Raw genomic sequence first — 12,470 nt, 5'->3', positions numbered from 1 at the left:
TTATTTAGAGATTTACAATACCCATTTTGTAAAGTGGTAAACAGTACTGAACGCAATGTTACAAGATTTGCAAACAAGCTACCTCTTCAAAACTAAAAGGACCACGGCGCTCCTTGTCTGCATTTCCAAAGTACCACTCCTTTTCGCTTTCTCTCTTCATGTCTGGTGAGGCTTCAATTACATTGCTCTGGAATAAAGGAATCAAATGAAGAAGCACCGATCAGTCTTTCACTAATTCATAGAATACACATATTCATACTCTTCATATCATCACTTTTAGGAACTGAAATAAATGAGGTGTAATGCTAAACTCTACACTGTCGGTATAAACAGTAGTTTCTATGTATGTTTTTCCAAAATTTAAATCAAATATAACATGATCCAAAAGCTTTTGCTTGCCCAGTAAGCCACTAATGCAAAAAGTAACACATAAAAGTGGAAACTGGAAAGTTAAGAAACCTAAGTTAAGAAACTGTAGAGCAATTTGCATATACAGCCTATGTATTTAATGTGAATGAGGTAACATCAGAAACCATCTGAAAAACAATACTATGGGTTGCCTACCTGCAGTGGCACAGTGGCACGACTTGTGTGAAGATGAGCCAGTGTCAACAAATCCACAAGAATACGAACACCATTTGAATCCATTACTTCCTTCACATTTTTCTTTATTGAACAACAACAAGAGCACAAAGAGAAGCCTTTTTACAATAGTCCGTTTTACAACATTTTATATGTACTGTTTGTATTCTCATTTAAAGCAGAAATTGTATTCACAGGTGGCTTAATTATTCATTTATTATTATTAAATAAACCCCGGCCTACCCTCAGACCATTAGAATTTTATCCCAAATTATAGTGTGTTGTGACTACATATTTGCTGCCTTTGTAATTCAATGAGACTATTCAGTATTATGTAATTATTCAGATAATGCATTAGGAAAGCCAAGTCATCGAGTAGATCTTACCAGTAACAGATATTGGCTACTCACCTTATTGAGAATGAGTTTGTTAAGGAAGAGGATAAGCCTGTCTCTCTCCAGTCTGTCAGTACACTGAAATAGAAAAACAGTACTTCATACCTAGTAAATTGGCAGTACAGAACTGATAAAAAGTGACATACAACATCGTGCTTTAAGTCTAAGGAACAGACATTTATGACATTTATCACCTTGCAAAGCAGCTACAGAGAATGTACCATGTACACTGCTACAATATACTTCAACCTTTTTTTTTCTAATTGTACGTATAAACAAATGTGTAAATGTTAATAAACAAAACAAAAACTGTTTGGATTTTTTAACTACTATGTTAAAACACACATTTGCAAAAAGCTCCTCACAGATTTAACTCTCTCGCTTTGCCCTCTGTCTATCGATATCCATCTATATATCAGTCTAAACTATATCATTACTATACGGTTTTGTATTTTGGGGAGAAGAAAACCTTCACACTAGACTTGTCTTGAGCAGTCTTAGAAATTAATTCCCATGAACTTTGTTGAGCTTTGATAGCCCTGGAAGACATACCTGTGGCCGGAACCTCCTCCTTACGAAATAATGTAAGGAATGTAAGGATGTAACTGGAAGATTGAAGTTGTTCTTTTATAATTTAAAACAAATATGTATTGTTAATAATAACGAACTGTACCAGCCCATGAATACATTATAATAAGGTGCCAGTTTTGTACTGATAAAACCTGCTTTAGTGAAAATAACAGAATAAACCAAACATGCAAGTGGATAGAAGCAAGAATGTGTTTAAAATGTTTTCACTCACCCGGTCCAGCATTCCAACTATATACTTTGTATCAGTGAATGGCCCGATTTCTTCACAACATTTCCCATAGACAATAGTCAAAGCTTGTAAACATAAGCACTTCATGTTGACTTTTGGTGTCAATAAGAACCGATGATACAGCTCATTGAAGAACTCATAGCTGAGGAAGAAAATTAAAAACACTGTGTAAACAGCACTATTATAGTGATGGGCATTCAAGGTTAACTAAAAACTATAGTATTTCTTAATTATTTTTAAATATTTTAAATGTTGTTTCAAAATAAGTTCAAAATAATACTCCAATTTGTATAATTCTCTCTTGATATCGCTCTCTCATTTTTTTCAACAAATAGTTCATATTCCGATTTAAAAAAAATCTATTGTTACATCACGTAAGTGTTTTAATTATGGTATTAATAAGTAGAGCCAGACCTATACAGGTTTTATGGGTCCGATACCAATAATTGGGGAGGATTTTCACAGAAAGGCTGATTTATGCTTCTGTGTCTGCGTCTCTGCGTACGTGTGCAGGTGTCATATGCACACATTCGCACAGGTCTCTACCAACATACTTGCACATAACGTAACATTGACTCGTCCATAGGGGACAGTGTTGCATTTACCACATCACAATCTACAGGAAACGAAACCCATTTTCTATGGTGCACCTAGGGTTTCCAACTTTCTATCATCCAAATAGGAGACGGAAGGCGGGGGCCGAGGCGGTGTATGTATGGTGTTGTGTGGATGTAAATCAACATATACTGTTAATGAGATGTTACCGAACCACACACACGCACGCACACACGCGCATGCACACACGCACACATCAAAAGTGCTATATTGCATCCTGTATGTGCAGATGTATATTGTCTTGCTATAGTTGGCTGGAGACTTAATACTAGAACTGCCATTTCCACTTTTTCAATTCAAAAGTAAATCTCTCTGTGTAAGTGAGTTTCTCCAGCATATCTGTTCTTATATGTTACTAAATATTTGAAATAAATACATATACAATGTTTCAGATGTAAACTCCTCAAACTTAAAGGGGAACTGCACTCCACATTTTTTTTAAAATCTTGATTATGTTAGATGTATATATTGTTTTAAATATGGTAATGTCGAAAATAGTCCAAAGTGAATACATATTTAGGAAAACCGGGATTTATGAATGCATAGGCGGCCGCCATTTTCTCTCTAGCTGACAATCATTGATGTCAGTGCGGCCCCATAGTGCGGTGAGGCTGGGTGTATGTCTGACACCGACGGCTGCTGGGGCAGTGGCACTCAACGTCTGTGTAATACACATGCCACACTGTATGGCTTTTGGCTCTATACAACACAGTAGATGCCTTCAAAAAGATAGCCCACTGACTGGCAATTTGGCAATCAACATGGGAACTGACATCGAATGGATCAGTACATTTCTTGATCGTGTTCAGTCTGATAAAAGGTCCAACAAATTCAGGTTGTGTAGTGGGCACTTCAGATATGTATCAATGGAATCACAAAGCAGAATTAATGAGTGACTAACTAAACAATTCTAGAAAAGTCGAGTAAGATCAAACCTCGCATAATGACAAGCTTCGTAATGTTAAAACACACACCCTGGTCTGATTTGTACTTTGCGATTAGCGGTCAAAGTGTTTTGTTTATTATAAAATAAATTATTTGTCATTGAGTGTCCTGTTAAAAATGGGACAATTTACTTTGAGGTAGTGAGTGTATATTCAGTGCAGCCAGTTCATACACATTGTGACAGGTTCGTCTTTGAACAGGGAAATAGGAATACAGAAGAAAAGGTGCCTTCTGGCGTTTTATATAGGCTTTTCAGCAAAAAATTAAAATAAAAACAAGACGCTTCCTGGTTGCAGTGAATGATTTTCCTTCTACAAACAGAAGACAGATCTAAATAAGGAGATACTTTTCATTATTTAATTTACATCCTATATTGGACATGGTGGGGAAAACAAACAAATGTGTGCTAAAATGCATATTGTCAACCAATAATTTCCCAATCTGAAATCTGAACTCTCTCTCGCACACACACACAAACTCTGAAGTGCTTTATTGTAACGATAAACAAGTGTTATATTTTAAAGATTTATATTCAAAGCGAACTTTTAGTTGTCGAAACATTAGTGTTTAAATGTATTTTATGTTTTGAATATTGCTATAGGCTACCTGTACTGCTATATATTAAAATAATTAGTTTATTATTGCATGTAGCCTGCATATGTGTTTGTATAAATAAACTGGTTAGAGCTGTAAATAAGTTATTTAACTGTAATAAACATTTGTGTGATTCCCCCCCAGTGTTCAGTCTTATTTCTTATTTAATATACAATGTCATTACTGTTTAACACATGTAAACTAATTAATCAACTCGATTCAGATATTTAAAGTTATATACATGTATTTCCCCCCTTTCTCTCTGGGATGAACAGAGATGATGTGTGCTGCAGGAATCAAATTATCAGTGCGGGCAAAGATTGTCACTCCCTGAGTCACAGCAGAAAACGTACTGCTCAAAAGGTTAAAACCTGAAATTGGGTCGCTAGACCTATATATATTTTGAAACATTATTAATAATATATAATTCACCTAAATCAGTTTATCAGCTTATCCAAACACATTTACTATTTTTAATACCTTTCGTTTTGTAAAACACCAGGAAGTCTGGGCTGTAATTACGTCATGTTTGTATATAATCTCATTTTGAAATCCAAAATGGCGCTGCCCATGTGGAGAAAAAGTGAGCCAAAACATGTACAAAATTGTGAATTTCTTTAAAATGGAACATATCCTGGGTCAGTCGCCAGAAGAATTAAGATACAAAATTTTGGGGTGCAGTTCCACTTTAATAAGCGATGAATACTTCTCCAACCACCGACCCACAGTTTATGCAGTAGGCTATATACTGAATATAATATAGTCCACAATCTGGTCTTATAATCATGTTGACTGGTGAAACACATGATTTTCTACACATCATATATTCATTATCATTATTATTTATTGTATTAGATTTGCAGCTAATATAGCTTTGATCTTTCTGTCCTTTGGAATTCAATTTTGATCATGTTGCAAACCCAGGTCTTTGGATCAATGCAAACAGTGATCTGTTTGATCATGATACTAATTCTTTTGTATTACGTGTAAGGATGGCGACAGGTTGACTGGTGCACAAATTGTATTTTTCCATACATCATTTTGTGAACATAATCCATACTCGGGTGTTCATTCTGTCCACGGAAGGCAAAGTACATTTTACTTTTCATACACAAAACTGCCAAGCACGAAATAAGTGGGCATTTCATGGGACAAAATACTAATTATGTGCACAAAATTATGAGTGACACAAACGGAGCCCCAGAGACCTCTGCACATGTCCAGGACAGTATAGTCTCTTAGTGCAACAAATGTGTTTTATGGATGAAATTATGCATTTTAAATACTTTCGTATGTCACCACATTGTTTCTCTGACCTGCTGCAGTGCCTAAAGCTGTACATTGTACACTAGTCAACCCACCACTGAGCGATTGGCCGTGGGTCTCAGAATCTCCCTGCTCAACCAATCAGCGCTTGCTTGAAGAACAGGAATGCAGAGATGTGCGACACATTGTTGAGTTCTCGGAGGTGTGCGCGTCGACTCCTATGTGAGCCACGCTTACCCAGAAACCCCTTCTTTGTGTCGCTATGCACATCTCCCAGAAGCATAAATCGGGGTTTAGAAGGAAGGATAAAGCATACATAAGCATTTTGTCTTGTAAATATCCAGACCTCTCCACATACTTTACCCAAGAAATTCATGTAAATGTTATGCGAAGAAAAAATATTAAACCATAGTAGCACTTACACTTAGCAGCTATTTTTACGGTATGGAAATGGGTATAGCTGCATTGAGAGCAGTGGCATAGGTAGGGAGTACATTGTTGTTATGTTGCTGCCTACCAATTGCACAAAATATCACAATGCTTTTAAAATGTATTACCAATTTGGAAGAAATTCTCCACCACTACACCTGCAATTGTGAGGCATTTGCCAGGTCCCAGTTAAACATGATGTAGCCTAACTATTGTAAATACATTCAAATTTAATTTGCTTGATTGCTGTACAGGTTTAAATATATGTTTTTTGTGTCCTTTGGTTTCAATTTTATAGCCACATTTAGAATTAATATTATAGAGCAATGTGTACAGAGATGCACTAACTAAATCAACACATCAATGACTGAAAATCTGTGTACTGTCAACTGTGTATGAATGATATATTTTGTTTGTATGAATGTTGGGCGCAACACCTAATTTGTTACGCATAGTGTACACCTTTACTGCAGTTACTGTAAGCATTCTATATTTTCACTGTACACTCACTATGTAACTTGTATTTCTGTTATATTTGTCAACCGTGCTTTGTGGTTTGGCATTATTGCAAGAGTTTTTTAAAGTTGTCTAAAACAAGAGGACAGCATTTGCAGGTTGTTTTCTTGCGAGTTGAAGACTGTATATGTTTTATATTGATGTTAGCATTAGAAATTGTTTGTATACAGACTCAGCAAATTAGCTTTATCTAGCCTAGCCAAACCAACAAGGTGGTTGTTAAAGATACATCCTATTGAAATTATTCTCTCTGCTTCTACTTCTGTTTAATGTATGATAAGAGAAATGGTCTGAATGCATCGCCCATGGGTTTGTCTGTGTGTGGATTTCCTGTTTCTCCTCTCAAAGCCAAAGATGTTACCTCGTTGTTAAGAAAACCACAAGATCGTACCGTTTGTATGCTGTAACAGGACCAGACATCTGCCTCTATGATGACCACCTCCCTTGGGAAGGGCAGCCTACAAACTTTCCAGGGCTTGCATCTTTTGAAGCCTTTGATTGGATGAACGGCCACAAGATTCTACATCATTTTCCTATAAAGCTTCACTCATGTTTGTAAACATGAAGTCCTCACTGAAGGAATTTTCCTGACGTGGGGCTTCCGGGCCGGCTTGATTAAAGTTCTATTTGCTTTATCTCGACGACTTCTCCACTTATTTCCGAGACGGGTTCTACAGAGTTAATACAGTTTGTGACCACTGCCATGGCATAGTCGTGCGAAACAAGATCTGTGAGAAGACACCACAAACTTTTTGCAGGGCAAAATCCATTTAATTTATTTAATTGTGCACTTGGTCATGAAAGTAAAAGGGCCAAACAGAAAATGGTTTAATACCCTGGTCTGGTTTGAACCGTTGCACAAATCAGGCAGCAGCCTGAAAAATGATAATATCAGGAAGATGAAAAAGGTTTGCTTACGATCTCTTAATGGCTCCCGTTTCTTCACTCTCATCCTCTTCTAACAGCAGTCGCAGATAATACTCCCCAATTTTTATTTCATCTGAAAGGCACTCATATTTCACCTTCAAAAAGCATAAGCAAAAAGTCATCACTATCTCTGGTTCTAGAGATTGTGGTCATCAAAAAGAATGTTGGCTAATATTTATCCTATGGTCTGCTCACTTATTGTAAGTTTGCATTTTACTATAACTTAAATCAACAATCAGTAGCAAAATTACCAAATTGGATTGTAATAGGCTAAACCTTTTATATTCTATTTTCCATAGCGGCATAACATGTAAATGTATGGCAATTTAAATCCTGTCTTGAAGCCTATACTGAACTGACCCATTATTGATTTAATGGAAAAAAACAAAACAAAAAAACTTGTTAACCAAGAGGAATATTGAGTACAGCACATGTAGAGCCCTGTATTCTAGACAACACTGATTTGAGAATATAGACTATGCTACAGTCAACTTAGATTCCCCTAGATTCCCTAAGGGAAGGTGAGCAATTGGCCGAGTGCTTTGGTGGGCTTCGTTTCTTTGGCTTGTTGCATTGTTTTTAGCATCTCCTATGGCCAATGTGAGCCTGCAGGCTTATGAGTGGAAGCTGCATAAGTTCTTCCCACGATGCTATAGTTCTATTGTTTGTACTGTAGACTAGCGGTGTGAAGCACAAAAAGCAAGTCAGCTAGATATTTGAGCAAGTGAGCTAAATTTGAGTGTCTTTGTTTAACCATTAATGGATTATAATTCCATATCCATCTACATTGAACTGTACGGCAGGACATATCTAACCTCAAACTCCTGGTGATTCCACGATATCACACTGGCACTGCCAAGTTCACGATCGATATTGAAAGCCCGCATTTCACCTTCCAGGGCATCCCGCAGCTCCTCCCGTGTCTTGAAGTTCCAGATCAGGTTGGAAATGGCATGATCTTGCTGGAATCTGAGAGGGCAGGCCACATTAGTCAGATGTACAAAGTTTTTTGCTATTGGTCTTCTGTTTTGACATGGCAGTGATTTGGTTTGGTTAGTTAAAAGTATGAATAAGTTATCTAAACACTATTACTAAATATAACCTGACCTGCTGTAACTCCAAGCCTACAGAGATGCAGATTTAGATTAGATAATAAATTAATAAAATTACATTTTACATTTTAACATATTACAACAGAAAACATAATGGGAAGTAGCTAATTTTATAGTAACTTATTGAGCTGGATTACTCTTCTGTAATAATGGGACTACTATTAACTATTAAAGTAAAATATTCATTTGAAATATAAGGACATAGGCAAACAACAAGATAACAGACTAATTCAGTGGATAGCAGTTGTAAGGGCCGTTATAAAAACCTTCTGGAATTTGAAAGATGTATAGTTAGAAGTAGAACAGAACTAATGCGATTTAGATTTTATATTTATGAATTGATACTAAAATAAAATGTAAGATAAAACATGAATGGAACTATTATTAGCAGTAGTCGCTGGTTTAGTTGAATCATTTCTTTTACAGCAGGAATTTGCTAATTCATTGTCTTTTCAAATCAAACATTTATAACATTTTCTGTTTTTTCTCCATCTGAAAATTCAGCAGGCCCTATTCAAAGTTATCCATTTCTGTTGGTGAGAAATTGCAAAGCATAACTTCATTATTGTTGGTGCATACCTGTAATAGAAGAGTTCCCAGTTGGACTCTATTTTAATCCTTTGCCTTCTTTTGCGTAATATTACTGGTTTTTGGTTTGGGTTCTGCAACAAGCAAAACAATTGTTAACCACAATTTTGTCTCTGGAATTCCCATTGCAAAATATATACTGCTTATTAAATGTATATACACAATATATATACAATATTAAAATGTAAATGCAAAAGCCAATTGCAATTGCATTTTCAAAAACTTCCCCCGCTTTATGGTGGACTTTTATTCAAATGATAATGTATTTGTGAAAATAGAACAATACCGCCCATCTTTGCAAATACATGCCCTAGCTCTTATGCAGTTTTCTGGACAAAATGGAAAAGCAAATGTCAAACGCTATTGTAAATGCATGGTCAAAGACTGCTATTACAAATGCATGATCAACCCCACTTCAAGATGGACTTTATTCAGTTGATAATGCAATTGTGAAATGAGAGAAACAGCGCCCCTCTTTGCAAATGCATGTCATACCTCTTACACTGTGTTCCGGACAAAATGTAAATGCAATGTCAAACATTATTGCAAATACATGATCAAAGACTGGTATTGCAAATACATGATCATGCTCTACTGACCTCTAACTTTCGACCTCTGAACACACCCACACATGACTGTGAAGTGCTGCCATTGGTCAGCGGTCTCTGTTTGCTGTTCTCTGTTCTGTGGTCTCTGTTCATGAGAGAAGTCCTCGATTTCAAGTATAAGTATTGATATATACAGTATTGATAACAGATACCTATAAACAGTAAAACCAGAGAAACTGATAATTTTGCAGTGGTCTCAATTTTTTCCAGAACTGTAGTTTGCAAACACTGTTTTCTATATTTAATTTACTTTTTGTTTCTATTAACTTCACAACACATCATGTGCGTGCCAATAGCTTTAAGAAACACCTAAAACAGGCTAACTTCGCTTTATACCTTTGTATTAATTATACCTGACAAACAGTATAAAATAAACTCATTATCGTGTTCTCAGTGCAATATAATTGGTGCAATTAATGTCAGTTAAGCTCTCCATTTGCACCGAGTTTATTTCTGATGTGAAAAGTGATTTGGCATGAGGGTTGGCATTTTTGCGTTCTATATTAACAAGTATAGGTCTTGATCGATATATTAAAATTAGCCATGAAGCGAGAATAACATTCAAAATAATCGTAATTCCAGGAGTCGTGTGATTTCCGGGTCTGTATCAATCCTTATACTTCAAAATCGAGCGCTTCTCTCCTGAACAGAGACAGCTGACCAATAGCAGCACTTTAGTTCTGTGGGTGTGTTCAGAAGTTCATAGGTGAAAGGTTAGAGGTCGGTAGAGCATGAGCATGTATTTGCATGAGGGGTGCGCTGTTTCTTTCATTTCACAAGTCCACAATAAAGCGGGGACGTTTTTGAAAATGCAACTGCAATTGGCTGTTGCATTTACATTTTAATATTGTCTGCAAATGTGCATACTACTATACGGAAATGAAAATGCAAATGGGATTATTGCATTATGGATTGTATAATGATGTTTCCATATACATGTGAATGTAAATAATTTCTAATGCTTTATCCATTAATTTAATAGATATTCAGGTGTGTTGAAGGTTCTTGTTCTCCTTAACCTCTTCAACTCCAGAAAAAAAAAGGAAACCCTTCCAAGGTACCAGATTTTGAAAATAATTAAACATCTAAATTGCTTTATGTGTTTTTCATTAACGCTTTATGCTCCAGTGTACTACATATCCATGTTCAGAAAAGAGATAAAAACACATTTTATATTTTATATGGAAATAAACTTAAAATTAAAATACAGTGAAACGCTATAATAATAAACAATGAACAGTAAGTATCAACTAAAACTCAAAACCTGTGCCATCAGAGCTTTGCGCAGCATTTTGATGGATCTGGCTCCTGCAGACGCTGCTTCATTGCCTTGAATTCAGCACTGTTTTCTGAACATCTCATCACAGCACTGTATAGCTTTTGCTAAAAACTACATAAACTTCAACTAAACAAGTACAACAAAAAAAATGCAATAATAATAATAATGTAGAACTATTTATATACTTGTAAAAGGTGAATGGATTGTCGCAATAGACATAAGACTTCTAGATGCACACAGGTACAGTGGAAGCTATAAACGACATGCTATTGTATATTGTAAATGTTGCATGATTGCCCTCCCCGACAATACACATTGTACAGTACAAGTACTGCCTTTGGGAATGAAACCTGAACCTGCTGGACTGAGTACCGCTAATAGAATAGAATATTAATCTTGACATATGCAGATAAGGCATGATACTGTGTGAGGATTTTAATTTGACGTACAGGGGTACGTCATGGTGTTGAAGTGGTTAATTGTAAAACATTTTGACATGCACAAAAAGTTAAAAATTGAAGGTTTCAGACTCCACGATTCCATTCTTGAGATTTTGTTTTATTTAAAATACCTAAAATGAAAGTTATGCCTTGAACATTTTTCAAAAGCAATTTCAGTACAAACTACAACTAATTTCGGCAAAATGTCTCAGACTAAGAAAATAATCAACTTAACTACCCATATTATAATATTATTATACATACACACACACACACACACACACACATACATACATACATACACAGACACACACACGAACTGCTCAAAAGTTTTAGAACACCTCAATGTTTCCAGTTTATTGTATATACAGTACATAACTCTGAAATGTACAGTATTTTTCAGTTTTTGGTAACCTAAACTTCATAATAATTCATAAATGTTTAAATTACATTAATTATTAAATGATACCCAAGATGTTCTACTTTAGGAAATGTATTTCATTCATATTTCACCACATATTGGTGGATAGATGTTAGTTTATTGAACAGAACAGTTTAATGATCAAATTGCTCAGTTTTGGATCATCTCTCTGTCACTTGATCAATTTCACAAAATACAGAGCATGTTGCACTGTTCATAATGTGGAATTTCATTACAAGAACTGGCAACATTTACCATTTAACAGTTTTAGAATAAAATAGTGAAAATCTTTAATACATAATTGAAATAAGTAATTAAAAGCCCCACTACTGAAATCTAAGTACCAAATGCCTGGATAATAAATGCATTATTACCTCCTCCATAATATTCACCATCAGAGGAAATCAATTTGTCAGACATACATAACAAGCAAAGCATACAAGAACACTTGGATGTGTATAGAATTTTACTCACCAAGTTATTCCTGTCCTGCTGTATTGATTGACAATGTAAAGCCAAGGCAAACAAGGAAAAATAAAAGGGGCAAAGTCAATACAAACATTAAGTGAGTATTTCAGATTGAATTATTTTACAATTTAATTTGTTTGTATTCCACAGCCATCATTCAATCAATTCTGTAATTATTTTCAAGTTCATAATGATGTTAAAATATTTTGCAGACAATTTCAAACTATGAGAATAGAATTTGTTTAGCACAAATACAACAATGGGTAGAAAATTAAGACAGCAGACAAAGGAAGGAAATTACACATTTTATATGAAACTTGCTTTGATCAATTTAGTTTTATATCTTGAATGTGTAAATCAAATGTTTTCTTGCTTTCCATTTGTGTTTATTCTTAGATTCAAAATCTAGTATCTCCTTTAGATTTGTTTGTTGAAATGAAGACTATCAAAGTTATTGGAAGTTAA

General features: G+C 35.2%; 1 protein-coding gene across 3 annotated transcripts in view; it reads right to left on the bottom strand.

The window, feature by feature from the left end:
* dnajc13 (DnaJ heat shock protein family (Hsp40) member C13) overlaps positions 1-12,470 on the bottom strand; it is a 150,435-nt gene that overhangs the window by 52,166 nt on the left and 85,799 nt on the right. For 2 of the 3 annotated variants that reach the window (XM_066687458.1, XM_066687476.1), the window contains exons 21-28: positions 12,012-12,029; positions 8,781-8,863; positions 7,905-8,058; positions 7,081-7,184; positions 1,780-1,939; positions 993-1,055; positions 565-666; positions 83-187 (exon numbers count right to left, since the gene is read on the bottom strand). In XM_066687458.1, coding sequence (XP_066543555.1) covers positions 83-187; positions 565-666; positions 993-1,055; positions 1,780-1,939; positions 7,081-7,184; positions 7,905-8,058; positions 8,781-8,863; positions 12,012-12,029 — 789 coding nt within the window. The remainder of the gene's footprint in view (positions 1-82; positions 188-564; positions 667-992; positions 1,056-1,779; positions 1,940-7,080; positions 7,185-7,904; positions 8,059-8,780; positions 8,864-12,011; positions 12,030-12,470) is intronic. The other variant, XM_066687467.1, reaches the window with a different exon arrangement.

This window comes from Amia ocellicauda, chromosome 2 (genome assembly GCF_036373705.1).
Source record: "Amia ocellicauda isolate fAmiCal2 chromosome 2, fAmiCal2.hap1, whole genome shotgun sequence".
Classification (NCBI taxonomy): Eukaryota; Metazoa; Chordata; class Actinopteri; order Amiiformes; family Amiidae; genus Amia; species Amia ocellicauda.
Note: the sequence above shows the minus strand (reverse complement) of the source record. Positions and strands in the feature narration are given on the sequence as shown.